This window comes from Morus notabilis, unplaced genomic scaffold (genome assembly GCF_000414095.1).
Source record: "Morus notabilis unplaced genomic scaffold, ASM41409v2 Scaffold11, whole genome shotgun sequence".
In the NCBI taxonomy this organism is placed as follows: Eukaryota; Viridiplantae; Streptophyta; class Magnoliopsida; order Rosales; family Moraceae; genus Morus; species Morus notabilis.
Window position 1 is genome coordinate 194,353 of NW_010360658.1, and position 20,263 is coordinate 214,615.

The 20,263-nt window shown below is 35.3% G+C and overlaps 2 protein-coding genes across 3 annotated transcripts; one reads left to right on the forward strand and one right to left on the reverse strand.

The window, feature by feature from the left end:
• Positions 1-5,944: 5,944 nt before the first annotated feature.
• Positions 5,945-7,852, reverse strand: LOC21397744. The gene is made up of 3 exons (XM_010096968.2): positions 7,792-7,852; positions 6,636-7,026; positions 5,945-6,118 (listed from the first exon to the last, which is right to left on the reverse strand). The coding sequence occupies exons 1-3, from the start codon at positions 7,850-7,852 to the stop codon at positions 5,977-5,979; spliced, it is 594 nt and encodes a 197-aa protein (XP_010095270.1). The 3' UTR covers positions 5,945-5,976.
• Positions 7,853-7,860: 8 nt separating this feature from the next.
• On the forward strand, positions 7,861-10,420 carry LOC21397745. 2 transcript variants are annotated; one of them, XM_010096969.2, is made up of 3 exons: positions 7,861-8,326; positions 8,462-8,677; positions 10,049-10,420. In XM_010096969.2, the coding sequence occupies exons 1-3, from the start codon at positions 8,093-8,095 to the stop codon at positions 10,127-10,129; spliced, it is 531 nt and encodes a 176-aa protein (XP_010095271.1). In that variant the 5' UTR covers positions 7,861-8,092; the 3' UTR covers positions 10,130-10,420. The 2 variants fall into 2 exon arrangements, with proteins under 2 accessions (XP_010095271.1, XP_024020628.1); XM_024164860.1 differs by lacking the exon at positions 10,049-10,420 and adding an exon at positions 9,139-9,187.
• Positions 10,421-20,263: the final 9,843 nt, after the last annotated feature.

The following is a 20,263-nucleotide window of genomic DNA, read 5'->3' on the forward strand; positions in this document are numbered from 1 at the left end:
GAAAGAGTGAGCGAAGAGAGAAAGTGAGCTGAGAGAGGAAAAGAGAGAAAAAGAAAGGAAAAAGAAATAAAAGAAAATGAATGGATAAACATTAAATGATATTTACAAGAATGGATTAGAAAATGTGTTTCCACACACTTCTGATGTAAAAATATAAATAAATGTTTAAAATCCTTGAAAAGATTTAAACTTGGATACTAGAAAATATTCAATGACATAATTAATCAAGTAAATCAAATTATGCACACTAATAAATCATAATTAACATAATTAAACATGTTTAATTCTTTGAGGAGTTACAGTGAGCCTGTCTCAAAAGGGTGATACTAGCGCAAACACAACTCAAATTGCTTTAGGCACCACTTGAAGTGCAACCTCCTATGAGGCTATGTTAAAATAACAGAGCTCACTTGATTTTAATATTTGTGATAATAAACTCTTAGGTGGTTAATAAATCATTATATTGAACCCTTCGTTTTTGAATTGGGGGTTTACCGTTTTGATTACAAGTCGAGTGTTGATGTCTAAGCTCAAGTTAGCCGAGCTAATTGGGAGCAATAAATGTTGTGACAAGAGTTAGGTGGGATAATTGTCCTTACCTCAATAAATGATCATGGGGTATTTATAGTTCCCTTGGTGGACTCAGGTTTTGTCCATGACCCATTGGGGGTTCACAAGAGCAATAAATGTTGTGACAAGAGTTAGGTGGGATAATTATCCTTACCTCAATAAATGATCATAGGGTATTTATAGTTCCCTTGGTGGACTCGGGTTTTGTCCATGACCTATTGGGGGCCCGCAAGTATACGTGTACGACTCCGTCTGGCGCAGTGACAAATGTCACACATCAATGGGAGCATACAGTAACCACTCAACGGTTGGATCTATTTGTTGTACAGATTGTTTATTATGATGCGGAGTCACCCCGAGCAACCATTTTCGGCAACAGGCCTGTAGGAATTGCACTCAGCCCACCGTCATGGTAATAAATACAGCCGAACATCATATCTGGTGCCGGAGAGAAGCTCAGCTATATCACAATGCCAGGAAACTCATCAGAGACTTGTTCAGCTGTACCAGCCAAACAGTGCTCGGCATGTGTTGTCGAGCTACCTCCTAACATAAGCCCCCCCCCAATGCACATGTTTGGTGCTCGGAAAGGGTGCACTCCAGCCGAGGACTGTTCGTGCCAAATATTTCTCATACGCCGAACAATTCTTGTCGGATAATCCCCCATAATGGTTGAAGAACATTGCATCATCCTGACATTGACACATGGTGCCTTTGGATTGGTTGGAATCTCAGCGGGAAACAGCGACTGTGATGCTTCAATTTTCCTGCCTTGGCGCTTATAAATAGGCCCATTCATTTTTCAGATCATGAGAGAACACATTGAGCTAAGTCGAGCAGTAATTGTGTTGTGACTTGTGTTCATGTGTTCGAGTAACTTTCGAAGAGAATACAACTAAGCATTCGAGCACTAGGTAATCATGAGCGACATTTCTAATTCCCAGAATAGGTCTAATTCTGAGCAATCATTTTCTTCGGACTCTGGTTCGAGCTAATCGTCTTCTTCGAGCTCGAACGCGAGTCCAGAGGTCGAGTCAATGTGCCGAGGTTAAGCAAGTAGCCGCCCGATCACCTATTCAGCCGCAATGGCCTTCCTTATCTCTAAGCTTGACCCGACCTCCAAAAGAGGCTGCCAGGCTTCGAACTATCCTGGCAGCTAATGCACGAACGATCCCCGACCATGATTTTATTAATATGGATGAGGACCGAAGACTTCTGAGGATGTCCAGGGACCAGCGTCCATATTTGGGTGTCCTTCGCCGACCACCAAGCAGCACAAAAGTTTGAGCCATGACCCTTTTCAGCGAGGGCGCAATTGATGTCCTAGCCCCTTGGCCGAAGGAACTCAGCATCAGCGTCACCGAGCAAATGCCTATATCAACATCAGGGGCTAAGGCCTCATCTGAACAAGGAGATGAAGAAGAGGACCCTGAAATAGAGGCCCTCTATAATGAGCCCAAACTTGCTCGACATTCTCAGAATAGGAAAGCCATTCGCAGCCACGCTCAAGTTCGCCTGCAGACTTCGAATCTCGGGTTACGGAGCAGACGTTGGACGACCTCCGTCATATGTACAACATCCCCAACAATGTTTTGCTCCTGGCCCTTGGGTTGAATGATGACCCGACCAACCCACCCCACCAGACAACTATGTGACCCTTTACATCTAGTTCTTCGGTGCCGGGATAAGGCTTCCTTTCCACTCATTCTCACGTTGGGTTCTTCCTAGGTTGAATGTGTTGGTTTTCGAAACAATTTTAGATGCGGAAGCACGTATCTAGCGGATTGCGTATAACAAAAATTTTCATAAAACTTTGAGATACTCTATAGATTACATTAATTTATGCACAAATAAATTAATCAAATTAATTTATTTACCTAGCGAACGATTAGGTCGATAACTTGAGTTCTTTGACCACGAATGTTCCTCGCTCTAAGCTAGCTTAGAACACCCGAATCTTTCTCGTCAATTCCTTGAATCTACAAAGACGTGTGTATGGGCACACCTAAAACAAAACGGACTTAGCAAATAAACACTCAAGTTTTCCACGAACACCAAGACATGCACGACGTGGAATTTAGGAGAAATGTTTCCTTTCAACACTCTATAAAATTTGGTCACCTATGCTAGGGAGAGTAAAAATTGTGTTCTCTAATTTTCTACAATCTTCTATTTATAGAGTAGTAGTCAGACTCCCAAAAGAAGTATAATCTTTGTCTCTAAGATAAAACTTGATATTTATCTCCACTTCAAATTGAATTTGGAAACAAAATCTCTCTCCCTTATTCACATATTGGCCGGCCACCTCAGGGAATTCCTCCATGTGGTAGGCGCATACAGTATGTACAAGGCAAGGCAAATTTCAACATTTATCCTGTAGTTCAATTTTGACTCAAATTCAAATTCTAATTTAAGTCAAACTTAAATTATCAAATAAGTTAAATGGATAATTTGGAGAGCAAGCAATTGAATCTCAAAGGGATTCACACTATGCTGGGCGTTGACACCATGTGAACACCTTCACATGTGTGTTCTAAAATTCAAATTTAAACTTAAATAATCACATTATTTAATAATTAATTTTCAATTAATTATCCTTGAGTATTTTATTTTAGAATTTTATAATTCTAAAATTTTCATTTTGCCCTTAGTGTCTTGTAGGATTACAAGAACGACGATGGACTCATGGACCTATAATGTCGAACTCCAATAAAACTAATAATTGATTAATTCTATTAATTCTGAAAGTTACTATTATAAACTTGGAATTGCACTTTCGTAATTATAGACATAAATTATTTTTAAACTGTGAAGTGTCTATTTGATATAGTCATTACATATAAATCAATCATCCATAAATAACTCATAATTAGAGTTATGTGAAATTCGTTAACCTCTCTCATTACATCATTATCATTGAGTACTATAGATTCTCTAATGGATAGTGATTCATAAAACAAATTCATGAATCGAAACTCCTACTAATCTAAGTACCGAATCAACCCTTAAGGAAATTATTTATCTACTTATTTTTCAAGAATGAATGGTTTCCATCTTGTATAATAACATTATCGACTACTCACTTCATCATGTTTCTAAAATATAAGGAATATGATTCAACATCACGGAATCCGTACCGAGTAAATTAAAAAACATAAATCGTCAAATATGAGTCTGCAAATAACTCATGATTCAAATCATTCTATATATGATCATCAGTAGACTCAATTAGAATTTCTATACTTAACAGAAATTATCAGAAATTCATATTGTGTCTATATCTCTGTTCCACATAATCTCATTATGCGTAATATACTCATTCAATATCTCTCCATATTAACAGTGCATATAATACCGTTTCATTCTGAATGAGAATGACATGTATTAGTAATATTTTAATTAAAAATTTTGAATTTTAATTAAATTTATTACGAATATTGTTTTAATTATTATCCTTAAATATTATCTTCTCGCATATAACACTTATATATAATATTTAAGATCACATAAATAATCATAGAATTTTCAATGATATTTATAAAATATTCAATAATATATACACATAAAATTACTAATAAACTCTTTTATTAAATAAATAATAAATATTATATTATATTTCATGTTTCTAAGACACCATTTTTAAAAAAGAAAAAAAGTTGCAACATAATAATTATAAGGGTAATTAATATAAATAATCACTAATCTCTTTAGTAGGTGATATTTTAGTTATTATTTTTTAATTTTAACAAAATGATCCCTAAATTTTTTAAATTGATGTAATTAAAACATTTCTATCAAGATCTATCCAAATAATAACAACATAAGTCACGTACGCCTCATGTGACCCCCTTTTACCCTAGAAAAAACAAAATTGTCCTGAAATTAGTTTTGTCCACGAATTACTCTCCGTTTATTTAGCTGATTCGAGTTTAGAATTTGAGTTTTTCTACAGTAAAAAGCTCTCATAAACAATCACATCTAACTTGTTTGTTACAGTAAAAAGCTCTCACATAAAGTCACATCTCAACTCAAATTAAAAACTCAAATCAACGAACTAAAGTTCAACTTCATCATTTTTAAGAATGATCATTTTTAGGAATGAATTAGGGTTTCAGAAAGAAAACCTCAGACGTAAATAACAGCTGAAAAAAATCTGAACCCTACAATGATGTCTCTGGAAGATTCGCATTCCGGTTCGACCGGGTTCCTTCGATGTTGCCGTTCCCATCTCTTCATCCATATTGAGCTCCTTCTAATTAATAGAAGTATTTGTGAATGAGAGTGAGAGATAGAGAATCAACAAAGGGACAAATTGTTTGAGGTTGTCATGACTGAGTGGGTTTGCGCCTTGTTTGGTTTCTAATTTCTATCAATAAGATTACAGAGGTAGAGAGAGAAAGAGGAGAGAGAAACGATGATTGGTTTCGTTTTGGAGATTTGGGCATTTTTCTTATTTGAAAAATGATTAGATTTTGTTGGAGATTGCTCTATTTGTTAAGCGTAAGGAGCTAGTTGGTCTGGGTTCGTAAAAATTTGGGTTTTTTTTTTTTTTTTTTTGGCTAATGAAAAATCTGGGTTGGTAAAAAATTGGGAATTTTGGTGAAGTTTCTTGATGCAAATTTCTTTAGATCGATTTTGCAATTTTTTTTAAGATTTTGGTTTGAAGAATTTGCTGGTCTTGCAAACAAGTTTTTGGAATTTTTTTTTCACACCAAAAAAGAGTTTCTGGGTTTTACAGCAACCCTTGTGTATTTTTTTCCTCTTTTTTCCGGATTTTTTCAATGTTATTTTGTATTAAAATATAATTATGGTTATTTTATCAAAATACCCTGTTTTACTATATGACATGTCCTGCACGTTATGTATTCTATTAAAAATTTGACAGAAATGTCTAAATCACACTTAATTAAAGAGTGTGGAAGTGTTTTGTTAAAATTAAAAAATAACGATTAGTTTGTCACTTATTAAAAAGTTTAAGGACTATTTATGTCAATTAGCCTAGTGAAAAATAGGTACCTGTATAGGACTCTCGACGACGTCGTATAGTGTCGGTAGATTGGCATTGTAGATACATGGCAGACGTCAATTCGCTAATTAAATTTTGAGTGTTTGGTACTGATATCCAAGGGTCAGAATTATCCCGCAAAACACACCATCAAGCTAAATCCAATTAATAGTCAACACGATCACATTCTAATACTAATATTATGTGGTGGCCCACAAAATATATAATAGGGTAATTTAGACTGATGATCCTTACTTACAATTTGATTCTTAAATTTTTTTTTTGGTAAAATGACCCCAACTTCTTTAAAATGTGATAATTTTATCATTTTTGTTAAATTTTTAACATAATATATCACGTGACCTCCTTTTCAGTAAAATGACTTAAGTGCCCCAAAAAAATTATCCATTTCTCCTCAACATTACGATCATCTCCATTAAAATCCCCAAAGGGAGGCGAGCTGGAGGGCGGAGGTTCAGCCGGAGAAGCCGTTGTGGGAGGTCCGGTCGTGGGAGGCGGAGACCGGTTTTGCAACGGGTTCTTCTGCAGGATTTTCACAAAACAAGTTCTCATCAGAGACCAATTCAATAAATCTGAGCTTTATTTACTATTATTGAACCAACAAACAACACAAAAGCCCTATATTGAGAAATACAAGTCTCCATAACAAAGCACACCATCATGAACAAAAACAATAATTAAACTTGGAAAAACCAATTCCACATGAGTACAATTCGAATCACTAATCACAATTACGAAGATCAACATTAACGGAATTTGAATTCTTATGGTGCCCTAAGCGCCAAACAAAACAACAAGAGCAAGCATTGTGGAAATATAGAGAGACATAGACAATGGCGAACTTGGAAAATCCAGGTAGCTAAAGATCCACAGGAAAAGGAGCATAATTTGGAGTAACAATTACAATTAAAATCAAGCAAGTAAATTCTCATTGCAATTAACATCAAAGGAAAATCATCGTTGTGCCCCAAGCCCCAAACCAAAATCAAGAGCAAGCATTGAGGAAGAAAACGGAGAGAGAGAGAGAGAGGAGAGGGACCCTTGGGAAACGGCATCATATGCGTGGATATCGAGATGATTCAATCGGAAAGTGTTGTCGTTGGCGGGAGTGGCCATCGTCTGCTCGCTCCGGCTCGAAGGCGACCCAACGCTGCCGCTCATAGACATCGACTGCCCCGACGCTGTCATCGTCGTGATCGCGCCACCCAGCCCCGAGATGTCGTCGCTGTCATCGTCGAAGGCAGCGAAACCGGTCACGACGAGCCGGGCCGTGGTCGGTACCGGCGCGGCGGAGGCCGGAACGTCATCTCGAAGGACAACATTACCGGCGAACGGACGGAGACGGAGAGGAACCGGCTGGTGTTCTTCGAGGGAGGGATTTACAGCTTCGATTTGGAGATGAAATTTGGGGAAAAAAGAAGAAGAGGAGGCTTTTCAAATGAGGGCATTTAAGTCATTTTATTGAAAAAAAATTTGTTACGAGTCACGTGATATGTTCCCTTAAAAATTTAATAAAATTTGTTAAAAATGATTAAACAGTCACTTTTTAAAAAAGTTGGAGTCGTTTTGCTAAAAAAATTAAGGATTAAATGATTACTTACTAAGAATTTGTTTAGGAGACGTTTGGTTCATAGATTATAATTATTTTTTATTTATGTGTATTTTTTATGAGAGAAAACACTGTAGCAAACCATGAACCATGATTTGAATCATAATTCATAGTTTACTACAGTATTTTCTCTCATAAAAAATACACGTAAATAAAAAATAGTTCTAATCACATAATTCTAATCTATGAACCAAACATCTCCTTAGTTTACTTATTTGAGTTGAGATGTGACTTTATGTGAGAGCTTTTTACTGTAACAAAAAAATTAAATGTGACTTTCTGAGAGATTTTTATTGTATCAAAACTCAAATTTTAAAATTAAATATGTAAAATGAACGAAGTCTAAGTGGACGTTTAATTTATGGATTTAAAACCATAATTCAAAATTATTCTCATTTTATGTGTGTTTTTTTATAAAAAAAAATACTATAAAAAATTATAAATCATAATTTAAAATTAAAAATAAATACAAAAAATAAACATATATTAACAAAATATTTAATTTATAAATTAAAATAATATAATTCAAATTATTTTTAATTTAAATTATGATTTAAATCCTCTAATTAAATAATTAGTGAATTACCGTATATAATATTATTATTGTCTCCCCCTTTAACCCTTCCCTTCTCTGAAACAGCAACCATCCCAAGAAAGTAACCTCCACAAACAAAACTGTCCCTCCCTCTCTCTCTCTCTCTCTCTCTCTCTCATATCAGATCGGACTGAAACACTACACACCCAAAGCACAGAAATTATATTATTATTTTCTCAAAAAATAAAAATAATAAAAACTAATTAAATAAAGTCTGAAAATATTCGGCATTTGAAGAGAGTTTCACGTAACCTTCGTTTTCTGAGTCTGTAGCCCTGCTTGTTAATCGGAAATGAAGGATGAAGATGGCCTTCCGACGACGACGGCGACGGCGAAGAAAGAGAGCTCCGACTCCGGCTTAGCATTTGGTAAAGGAAGGTACAAGTTCTGGGCGTTGGGCGCGATTCTGCTTCTTGCGCTCTGGTCGATGTTCACCGGCACCGTTACTCTCCGGTGGTCCGCCGGCAATCTCAACCGCATCTCCGACGACTTCGACGCTCCAATTCACGACGATCTCGACGTCCTCGTGAGTTTTATGTTTTCCTATTTTTTTTGCTTTTATTTTTTTTAAGGAAATTGTGAATGCGTCTGTGTTTGAAGGATTGGATCTTGGGTTTCTTAGCTTGGATCTCTGATTTAGGGATTTTTTTTGTGGTTTTAGGAAATGGAGGAGAGAGAGAAGGTAGTGAACCACATGTGGGATGTGTACACCAACAGCCGTCGGATCAGATTAACGCGGTTCTGGCAAGAGGCGTTCGAGGCTGCCTACGAGGATTTGACCAGTGACGTTCCTGGTGTTAGAGAGGCCGCCATTTCCGAGATCGCTAAAATGTCCGTACGCTCCATCGATCTCGATCCACCTCCTGTCCAATCAACGGTTCGTAATCCATCATTCTGTTATTTTTTAGTTAATGTTGTTGATTGGAGAATAGTGACCCTAAATTATTAGCTTTCACTTTTGATTAGAAGTGATGTTAATTTTGCCTTAAGAGGATCTTTTGCTTCGTGCTTACTTAATGTTATTGGGATGTTAATGAATTTTAGGATTTATGGTTACGCACTATTTCGAGAATGGTAATAACGTGGAAATGTAGTTATGCACTCTTGCGTAATTGTTCCGATTCCGAGTATGGTGACAAATCTACACTTTAATTAGCAGCTTTTGCCTTTTTGAGAGTAAGAATTGGTTAAGCTATCCGTTGTGCTGGATCCCAGTTACATACCACTTTTGGAATGTAGGAACTTTTAGTACAGTTTTAATTTCTATAATCAAATCGGATTGATTCCACGTGCCTTGTTGTCGCCCGGATTAACTTTTGGGAAGTTCTCATTATGCAGATAAAGCATTGAAATGGGGCGAAACAGGCCCAGTGAGTTACAAACCCAGGCTTTTAGGACATTCTGGATTGGCAATGTCAGCCATCATAGATTTGTGCATACTTGTTTTCTTCTGGGTTGAACAGGACTCAGTTGGTAGTCTTTTTTGGTGCGGTGCCATTGCCCATGTTTGTATCTGTTTGCACTTTGGGTGTGTGACTGTGTGTAGGAATACTTAGAAACCGTGAAATACTGTAACAAATTTGATGATGCTCCTTCATGATTCTAATTACTAAGCTTCAACACCGGATGGTGGATTATGTAGTGTTCTGGAATCCCCTGGAACATGCTGTAAATTTGACGCTATAAGCTTGCATACTTACATTGTATGTGGTTATATACAAAATAAGAAAATTGTTGCCAGTTTCATCCGCTTCCAAACCGTCAATTGTGAGTCTTTAATATATAAGTATACACACACACACACATTCCAATGAGAATAGTGATAAGTTCTGTTATGAGTAAATCTTTTATCTAAACTTGTATCTGGTGACTATTGATTACTATGGTTGCCTGCCTGAAATAATGTAACAATGGTTGATGTGGGTATGGAAATTCACAATTGGCCCTTACTTTGAAGACTCGAACTATATTATATTTGATTTCTTTTGACAGGTTTTGATCATATATTGTTGAAAAATCATGTCCTTGTATGCTCTGTTCATTGAGCTTGCAAAATTCTAGTTTGGTATGATGCAGTATTTTAACTAAAAAGTTAACAACCTAAAGATATTGGAAAGGAAGTGAATCAAACTAGTTTTCCTGTCAATTGTTCATGCTCAGCCATATTTTTGTGCTTTCATTATTGGATGACTTGCTGTAATTTCTAAAACAAATTTCTTCGGTCCGTGTTTCCTGTCCATATTATCAGAGTGCACGGGAACTAACCAAGGCTTTGAGGCAAGCAGATAGAGGTGGAGAAGTGCTGAGCTCAACAAGAAGTACTCGGTGATGGGAAGAATGTAGAAGTCAAGGGTTCAGATCTTCATGATTCTGCAAAACAACTGCTCATGTGCTGCACAGAATTTGTGAGTGGTAGTGGTGAGCAGACTATAATGGGTTAAAAAAAAAAAAGGAACCATACTGGGTTCTTCTATGTTATCACAGCTGGGGGAAACTATGTATCTAATTAGGTTATCATTCTTCAAAAATTTTGAATGTCGCAATCTTACTGTGTGGGTAGTAAACTTATGACAATCTTTTGAGCAGACAAGTCAAAGTGAAAGAATTTTGCTATGATATGTTTTTTTATTTTTTATTTTTATAAATCAAGTGAAGAATCTTGGTCAAACATCATCTTTAAGTTGCTTTACTGTGATCCTACTTCTGAGCTTAGACGTTAACATTTTATTGTTGGTATTCCGTTTTTGTAACATTGTTTGTTCTAATAACCTAAGCCTTTTTTTTTTTGACCAAGACTGTAGAAGCGCTTTAGATTTTGCATGTGGGCTTCGCCGGCTGTCTATAGTAAGGGTTTTGATTAATAATGGTGTATGTCACAATTGGCATTGTCTTAACGGTGCTTCTTCCATGTTTCTATACTACTTTCATATCATTATTCCGAGGTTTATCGTTGTTTAACAGTTGGTGTCGTTTCTCGTTCTTCTCAAATCGCACTTCTGTCATTTCATCTAAGATTGCTGTTCGTCTGTTTTTCATTGCATTGCCGTTTTTCCTTTCACATTTCTAACATTTAATGTCGTTTTTTCATGGCTTTTTAATGTACTGTTGTTTGATCGTTTCATGTTGTTTTCGAACGTTATGGCCGTTTATACAGTTGTAGTTTTACTTTTTTTTTTGGGTTGGGTATGCTGTGGGTTCTTACTATGGTCGTTTTTCTTTTTCGCGTTCTTTCCAATGTTGATGCTGTTTTTGTTGTTCTTTAGGTTACTATGGTTCATAACTTACTGCGATTTTTCATTTGTGGGTCGTTTTCCAAGTTAGGACCCTTTAAGAATCTTATTATCACTTCTACGTCTAAATCGGACTCAAATCTGTCACAGGAATGATGTATTTTAACCTAAAAAAGTAATTTATTTATGTAGGAACTATTTAAAAATGGTATTTCCTAATTCACCAGGACAGCAAAAAATTAGATTGTACAACGCTTTTAAAGTTTAGTTATTTCCAATACCGTTTTGATAGAAAATTAAGCATATGATATCCACATGATTGGTATATTTGATTTTGTACTCTCAAGAAGTGGATTACTTCAATTCAACACGTGAAGAGACCTAAATTATGAACTCATGACAATTTTTTCTTGTTGTACCGTAGATAAACGAAATAAGAACGAACCCCCTTTTCTATGAAAAGAGAACTTATATTTTAGGATTTATTTACACTGGCATTATTCATCCTGATCTTATTCCGGCCAAAAACTGATATATCCAAGTTGAATGCCTTATATAAGGTGGGAAAGTAGTACTCTTCCTCAAAATTCTCCTATCCATCCGGACCATACTCTGTCCGAGTGTTGATATGTCCGAGTCACAGTAAGTTGACTATTCTGATTGTGTCATATGGTCCTCAACTCCGATTGTTACGATATCCCCATTGCTCTCGTGTGATTTGCTAGGATTGTACAAAAAACTGTAAAACCGAAACCGACCTCAACCGACCGCTCAAAAACCGAAAACGACGGTGCCACGTGGAATCGAACACAATCGGTTCGGTTAACCGACCGAACTACCTCAAAATCGGTTCAGTTTCGGTTTTGTGTTTAGAGGTTCGGTTAAAAACCGAACTGACCGAGATGGAGAAATTTTATTTTTATTTTTATGTTGTCGTTTTGTTTTTTTCTTTAAGTCTATGTTGTCGTTTTCACTCCTAATTGTCGTTTTTACAAGTCACAAAACACACAACACGCACAAACTCCTTCATTTCTCTCTGCCTCTCTCAGTCTCACCCTCACCTCCTTCATTTAGCAAATTGAAACTCTTTCTCTTGTGTTATTTTCATGCTATCTGCAGTTATATTTTGCGTTATTTATTCTAACACACACACAGACTAGTTATTCAGTCCAATATAGACTATTTTTCTTAGCTTCCAGTAAGAAATGGCATTGGGCGTTCTTTGAATTCTCAAATGCCATTTTTCTGGAATTTTAGATTCCTCTGAATTGCCTGAAATTCTTTGTTTTCTGCAATTTTCCTTTTCCGTTCCTCCTGTTTTTATGACTTAATTATGAATAGGATATTTATGCTTTATTTTGGCTGCCACCGACTATGAGCATATTCATTTTGGCTGCCTAGGCTATATATATATATATATATATATATATATTCAATATTCATAAGAATTGGAAAGTTAAAACTTAAAATCTCTAGTGTCATCTTTGGTACGAACAAATTCACACCCCTAGTTGAGCATATTCTCTAGTGTCAATATTCATAAGAATTGCCACCTACTGTGAGCATATTCATTTTGGCTGACGATATAATGGATTTGGATTCGGGTGAAGATAAAAGAGAATAAGAGGTTTATGAGAATTTAGAAATGAATTTCACTATTTAAAGTTAGAACTTTTTAATTATGCTTTGGACTTTTTAATTTCTTATGACAATTTAAATGTTTTTTACACTTGTGTTTGTGCAATTATCAATTTTGATGTTGTGCTTTATATTTATTTATTGTGATTACATGTTTGCAACTTTGTATTGAAAGAAAGTTTTACATTTTTTCATATTTTTTGGTCAAAAATGCAACTAAAGATGCTGGAAATCTGATGGTTAACTGAGGTCACCTTCCTAATTACCAAAATTAAAAAACCGACCAAAACCGACCGAAACCGAACCGAAACCGAAGTTTGGTTAACTGAACCGAATACTGCTACATGCAGTTCGGTTTTGGTTCCCACTTTCAAAAAACTGACATGGTCGGTTCGGCCACCAAATTGACCAAAACTGACAGTTTTTAACCGACGAACACCCCTATGATCTGCTACATCGTGTTCGGGTAGTAGCTTATAATTATGAAAATGCTTACGGCCATAGGCCACCATTGGTGCTAAGCACCGTTACTATTAGAAAGTGACTCCACATGTGGATCATACGTCACGGAATCCATTTTCTATAAGTAGGTAGTGTTAAACACTATCGGTGCCTTATAATATTATAACCACTCTACTGATAAGATTTTCGTAAAAACAAAAAAAAATCCACCAATCGCCATGGTCTGATAAGTATACAAAAAGATCAATAACATGACCCACGAGTCATCAAGTTGATTGCGATTCCTATGTTAGAGACAAGGAGGGAAATAACATATTTGGTAGAGTATTTAGTAAATTATAGTATATATTTTAACATAGTAGATTATAACATTAATTTGATATTTTAAGTTTTAAACATTATTGAAACCCAAAAAATACCTCTAAGCCTCATTTCCACCTTTCTCTCCTCCCCCCTATGGTCAAGTCCACCATAGTAGGCTCCAGTGACCAACTGTCGGCTCTGGTGACAAGCGTCGACGGCCGGTTTCCGGGAGCTAGTAAATATCGTATTTAGTAATAAATAATGTATTTATCGATAAATATCGTATTTACAAGCAAATAACATATTTATTCAAAAATCCAACCGCCAACACAGGCGACCAGTAAATATCATATTTATCTAAAAATCTAGTCATCAGCTTTGATGATCGTTAAATACTGTATTTTACTAACAAATATTATATTTATCGATAAATATCATCTTTACTTGTAAATTCCATATTTATCTGAAAATATGGACATCGATTACGGTGACCGTTAAATACCGTATGTAATGGTAATTATCATATTTATAAGTAAATATGGTATTTACTCGTAAATACCATATTTATTTAAAAATCCGACCGCCAGTGCCGGCTTCTATTGAATATCGAATTTACCGATAAGTAATTTTTACTCAAAATCCAGTCACTAAAATCGGCAATTAGTAAATATCATATTTTACAAGTAAATATTGTATTTATGTACTCGTAAATACCAGATTCCTAATTATAATTACAATATAAGGAAATACAATATTTATCATATTAAAAAATGTAATTGATAAAGTATTTACAGATAAATACAATACTTAGCAAATTCAAATTTGTAACTACTCAAGTATTTATTTATTGGTAAATACATTATTTACCAGAATTCTATTGACACAAACAAATGCAAACAAATGCTAATCTCAGAAACTTTTCTATAACATAATTTCTACGGACAATTTTTAAAAAAAATACAAAAGTACCTCAAATTATCTTCAATCTTAAACCTAACCTAGACTACTGACGTAACTCAAAACGCGACCATAACTTGCCACCGACTGCTGGCCGCACCTTTCCGTTGACGCCGTCGGCCACGCCTCGCCGTCTACGGGAGCATACATTGTGATATATCATCCAAACCTGTACAAACAAATCAACAAACCCAGACTAAAAAGAGAAGCAAAAATAAATCTGTCATTCGAACTTTCTCTGATCGACAGCGCGATTCTGCACTATCGCCAACCGTATACACCCTGCCATCGCCACACCGGCGGTCACTCGAGCAATGTCGCCGCCAAAGACAAGAGAACCTGCATCAAACATACACAATCCCAGAGAAACAAAACAAAAAAAAAGTGAAAAAGTGGAAGTTTTCAAGGAATTCTGCCGCCATCAGAATTGGAGCGAAGCCATCCAAAGGTCGGAGTCACACGCAGATTTATGCAAAGATTGAAGATCTCTGATTCCGTGACGGAGAACGCGGACAACGGTGAGAACTTCCGTTGGAGATAACGGAGAACACAACGAGATCACTGAGATCACCGTTGCCGTCGCGACTCCAACTTGCGACATCTTTGGTGGAAAGCACCGTCGGAGACCATGGTGATCTCCTCTGCCTTCACGACATTGTGAAATCTCTGCCGGAGTCGCCCAGATCGGAGGTGAGAGAATGGCGCGATGTCGTTTTTGCTTGGTACCGGGAGTCGTGAGATCGGAAGCGAGAATTCCTATGGATCGCGATGACGAGGAGAGAAAGAGGAAGTATAGTACGGCCGTTCATTTCACCGATTCGAATTTAGAATTTGAATTTTGTTACAGTAAAGTTTCGTTCACTTCACAGATTTGAGTTTTTAATTCGAGTTGAGATGTGGCATTTTCTGAAAGTTTTTAACTGTAGCAAAAAAAGTTAAATGTGACTGTAGAAATTTAGAACTGAAAACTTGAATCGGTAAAATAAACGAGGCCTAAAAAGTTTTTAAAAGCAGTCACATCTAACTTTTTTGTTATAGTAAAAAGCTCTCATATAAAATAACATCTCAACTCGAATTAAAAACTCGAATCAACGAACTAAACGGGCCCTACATGTTTAGAAACATTTTTTAAAACAGTTAAGTAAAAAATAAAAAAATAAAAAAGAAACGACGTTTGTTTAATAAATATTTTTAAAATATAAAAATAAATAATGAGAAAAATTTTTGTGAAGAAATTAAAAAACAGTTGAAAGTTTTTTTCATTTTTTTATTTTTATTTTTTAGTACTTATCAATAATATTATAATATATTAATTAATAAACATGATTTCACTTTTTTATTATACTTAAAATAATCTCTTAAAAAACTAACTAAACACAATTTCAGAATCGGTCTCAGAAAGATTCTCAAAACAATCTCATTTTTATTTTTTATTAAAAATAAAATCATTTTAAAACTAATTCTAAACGCACCTACAGTGTTTGGTTGTTGAGAGAATTTGAGAGAAAGAAAGAGATGAAACCAAAAAAGAGGGTAAAGTTAGAAAAAAAATATTTCAGATTGCAAATTGAAAATATATTTATAATTTATTACCATTTAAAAAAAATATTATTTACTTCAAATATAAGTATGAAATATGTTATATCCTGTATTTTCTCCTATTATGGTCTCCAATGTGGATGGGAAAATCTCAAGGCTATAGACTCACGTGATTGGCCCAACCCAATTGAGAAAAACGCTTTGAAAGATAGTGACATGGCTAAGGCAAGGGCCACGATCTTTTTATCTTGAAATAATTACACAAAATGCTCACTTTCAAAGCCTTGAATCTAAACACACCCACTTATTATTAATATTACAAAAATGTTTACTTCTGAATAATAAGGCACATGTAATATCGGATATACCCTTATCGTTATTTTAGACATATTTCTTATATGGTTATATTTGTGGAATATTTTTATGTGGACTTTCATAATTATAATAATTCACTTTGTAATTAATTAAAGCATCTTATGGATAACTATGTTAATGTGAATTAATTAATGCATGTATATTAAATATTAGTCCTACTGGGATGGAAACTTATTTTATTGACTCGCTTAAGGCATATGAACTCACTATCTCTAAATATTCTGTCAGCCCATTGGACCAAAAACCCTCTCTATTGAATATTGCTTAAAGCCCTTATTCCTATTTGGTTATATAGTTAGCCACCCTTTTGTTTTTGGTGTGCTTGTTAGGGTTTTTTAGGGTTGGCCGAACGATGGAGAGAGGGAGAGATAGGGAGGAGCACTTGCTTGAGGCATTTGAACTTACTCTCTCAAAATATTGGTCAGCCCATTGGGCCAAATTTCCTCTGTATCAATAATTTTGGTTGAGGCCAAACAAGACCCAATTGCCTAAGGTTGCAGCACAAAACCAGAGGGGAAAATTTTTTCCTCTGCCGTGTATGTGTGTGCCCGTAGGAGTAGAGAGAGGCAGAGAAGAGAAAGAGCTCAAGAACTCTTCAAGCCCGTTTGATTTTTCAGGTCATTCAAGCACTAATTTGGGCTAGTCTTAAACGTTTTCCGACAACCATGAACGACCCCATTCTTATGCCATGGGAAGAAGGTAATCCTAAAACTATAGAGTTTCTATATGCTTCAAAATCCATATGACAATGTATTTTTGGGCTTGATTGTTGTTTGATCTCATTCATGAGTATTGAGAGCCCATTATTTTCAACAATTGGTATCAGAGCCAACTTATTTAGATTTAGAGCTACAATTTTCAAATTTTTCCATTTTCAGTGGAACAAAACCCAAAATTTTGAATCCATGTTTTAGCTCAAAGAAATGATTCTTTGAGGTTACCCAGTCCGAATATGGTTGATGGGTGATAATTTTTCTAAGTTTCATGAGGCGATTTGGCCAATTTCTCGTGCTTTGAAGCTTGAAAAATGGGCGGAATGGGTTTTCGTTCTCGTTTGAAATTTTGAGTGTTTTGGGTCATTTTGATGTTATGGATAAAAAAAGGATGAAATTTAGAGAAAACCCCCTTTTGAATCGTCGAAAATGTAGTTCCGGAGGCCAAGATATGGCCAGGTCGGGTTGCGGGTCCGTTCGGGTCGTTTTGACCCGGCTGGAGGTTAGGGGCGACAAAAACGACATTGAGTTTTGATTTTGGGTTAAAAATGACATATCGTTTGATAAGTTTAGTTTTGTGTCGTTTTGACAAAAATGACGTCGTTTTCCTGTATCAGCAAAATGACATGTCATTTTTGGGGACAAAAAAAAATTATTTTTAACCAAACTTTGACCGGTCAGTACGAACACATCCGAAGTCCGTTTTGACCACCGTTTTCGTAGTTGCACTCCGTTTTTCATTTCCTACCCATCTAAATGATTTATTTTGGGTTTGGGTTACTCTATATTATATGGTCATATTTTATTTATTCTCCCACATAATTTGATATTTTGGTAAATAAAATTTAGACATATAATATGGATATTTGTTCAAATTTTAAAATGCTCATTTTGTGTTTAATGTTTTAATGCCTAATTATTTGTATAGACATACATGGTCTCTTTTGTGTTAAAGTGAGGATGAAAATTTTAATTAGAAGCTTGTGTGCTATTATAAAGCTTAAGCTATAAGTTTATCCATAATTTATTTATTATTGCTATTATTATTATTTGATATCTTATTTTATGTGAGTATCATGTTGTTTTTTATTATGCTATCCAAGTGGGAGAAAATTAGAAACTTTTTTTTTTTGTGGATTAGCATAATCACTAACTCACATATTATTATCAAATAATAAATTGTGGGATTATATGGATAAACTTAATTTGTTGATTACGTTTGAAAGTCCATACGGGTAATAAAATTATCCTATCAATAGTTTTATTGCTTGATAGAACGCTTGAGTCTTGTTGGAGCTTAAGCTTGTTGTCTTTATTCATGTATTTTGTTTACATATTATTATTTGACATTTTGTATTATATGAGTATTGTCGTCATTGATTATGCAATCCAAGTGGGAGAATATTGTGAATGATTATGAACTTGTATAATCACTAAACTCATATTATGGTTAAATAATATATTAGAGTGTTAAGGATAAATGTATGTATTTACCATATTGCTAAGATCCATACGGGCAATTAAATTATCCTATCGATAATTAATTGTTTGGTAGGATGCTTAGCCCGGTGAAGGAAGTTTGTTGGTGTTAGCAAAAATATGGATAATACAAAGAAGAACAATATATTACAACTTATTGCAAGAACAAAATATAAAAATTGTTACAACACAAATTCAACCTGTCTACCAAACTTGGAAAACCGAATTGCAAGGATGTCAAGGCACGTAAACCATGCTTTTCTTAAAACAGATTCGTTCCCTCCGGCGAGTGCTTGAGGTAACGTTGGACGTCTGTCTCCCAGGATACAACGACAACGACGGTAGAACGACGCACTATTAGAACCGTCTCAGCGAACTAGAATTGTACCTTTCGTCTATCACCAAGAATACACAACAAAGGAGAATCGCACAAAGAACTCGAAAAAACTAAAGAGAAGCCGAGAGAGATGAGAAGAGAATTGTCAAAATTGGTGTGTCTTGTTCATGTGGAGTATGACCTTTATATAGGCTCTAAAATCCGGGTGTTACATCATGACATTATGGTGTATAAATCTGGATTTATTCTCATATTAATGGAGATGAAAACAGAGGTTACAGCCCTTGATGAACCTGCTCCAAGGTACGCCCACATTCGGAGGTTAAATGTCAATAAACCAAGCAATAATGCTAGTTAATGCTGCAATTTTTGAAACCCTACACTAATGCAGAGTTAATCATCCACTAATGCAGTAGTTTCATATTTCAGTTAGAAAAAATAAAAAGAAAAATTACAAAATAAAGCCCGCACGGAGCGGGTATTCTGGTCTAGCACTCGTGTCCACAGGTTGCGGGCGCACACATTGGGCCCCTAACCCGCCAGGATCGTGATTCACACCCCCTGCGTGTGAGAGAGCCTCTCTGGTATACATACCTGCTGGTTCCCAAATCGAATTCCGGTACGAAAGCGTGCCGGGAGGGGGGCGGATCGTGTATAACTAAAATTTCAGAAAAAACTTTTGAGATACTCTATAGATTATATTAATTTATGCACGAATAAATTAATTGCATTAATTTACATCAAGAACTCAATCCCGAAAAAATACCTGGAAGCCGACTCGGATGATATCTTGAGTTCTTTGACCACGAACAGTCCTTGCTCCAATCTTTGTGTTTAGAATACCAAAGTCTTCCACGTCAATTCCTTGATTCTATGTAGACGTGTGTGTGGGCACACGTGAGACAAAATAGGTTTCTGAAACACTCGAATTTCCACAAACACTAACGCATGCACGATGTTGAATTTTTTAGAGAAAAATTTTTCTTCTCTTTTTCCCTAATGAGAAATTCGGCCACACTGTATTAGGGCAGAAAAAATTCTTCAAAAATTGTCTCTACAATTTTCTATCATTCTCATATTTAAAGAGTAGAAGTCAAACTTCAAAACATGATCAAATCCCTATCTCCAATTTTGAATTTCGGAACAAAAATTCCTTCCCCTTATCTCCAAGGTGGCCGGCCATATTAGGGTTTTTTAACCCTGTGTGTGGCGCCAATTCAGATAGGGAAGGAAGAGAAAAATCATCCTTTATCCTATAGTCCAATTTTGATTCAGATTCAAATTCAAATTTAAGTCAAACTTAAATTAATTTGAATTCTAAATTGAACAACTTATCAAATAAGTTTAAATTGATAAATCTAGATGTGTTCAAATTTAAATTTAAATAATCACATTATTTAAATAATAATAATTAATTCTCAATTAATTTT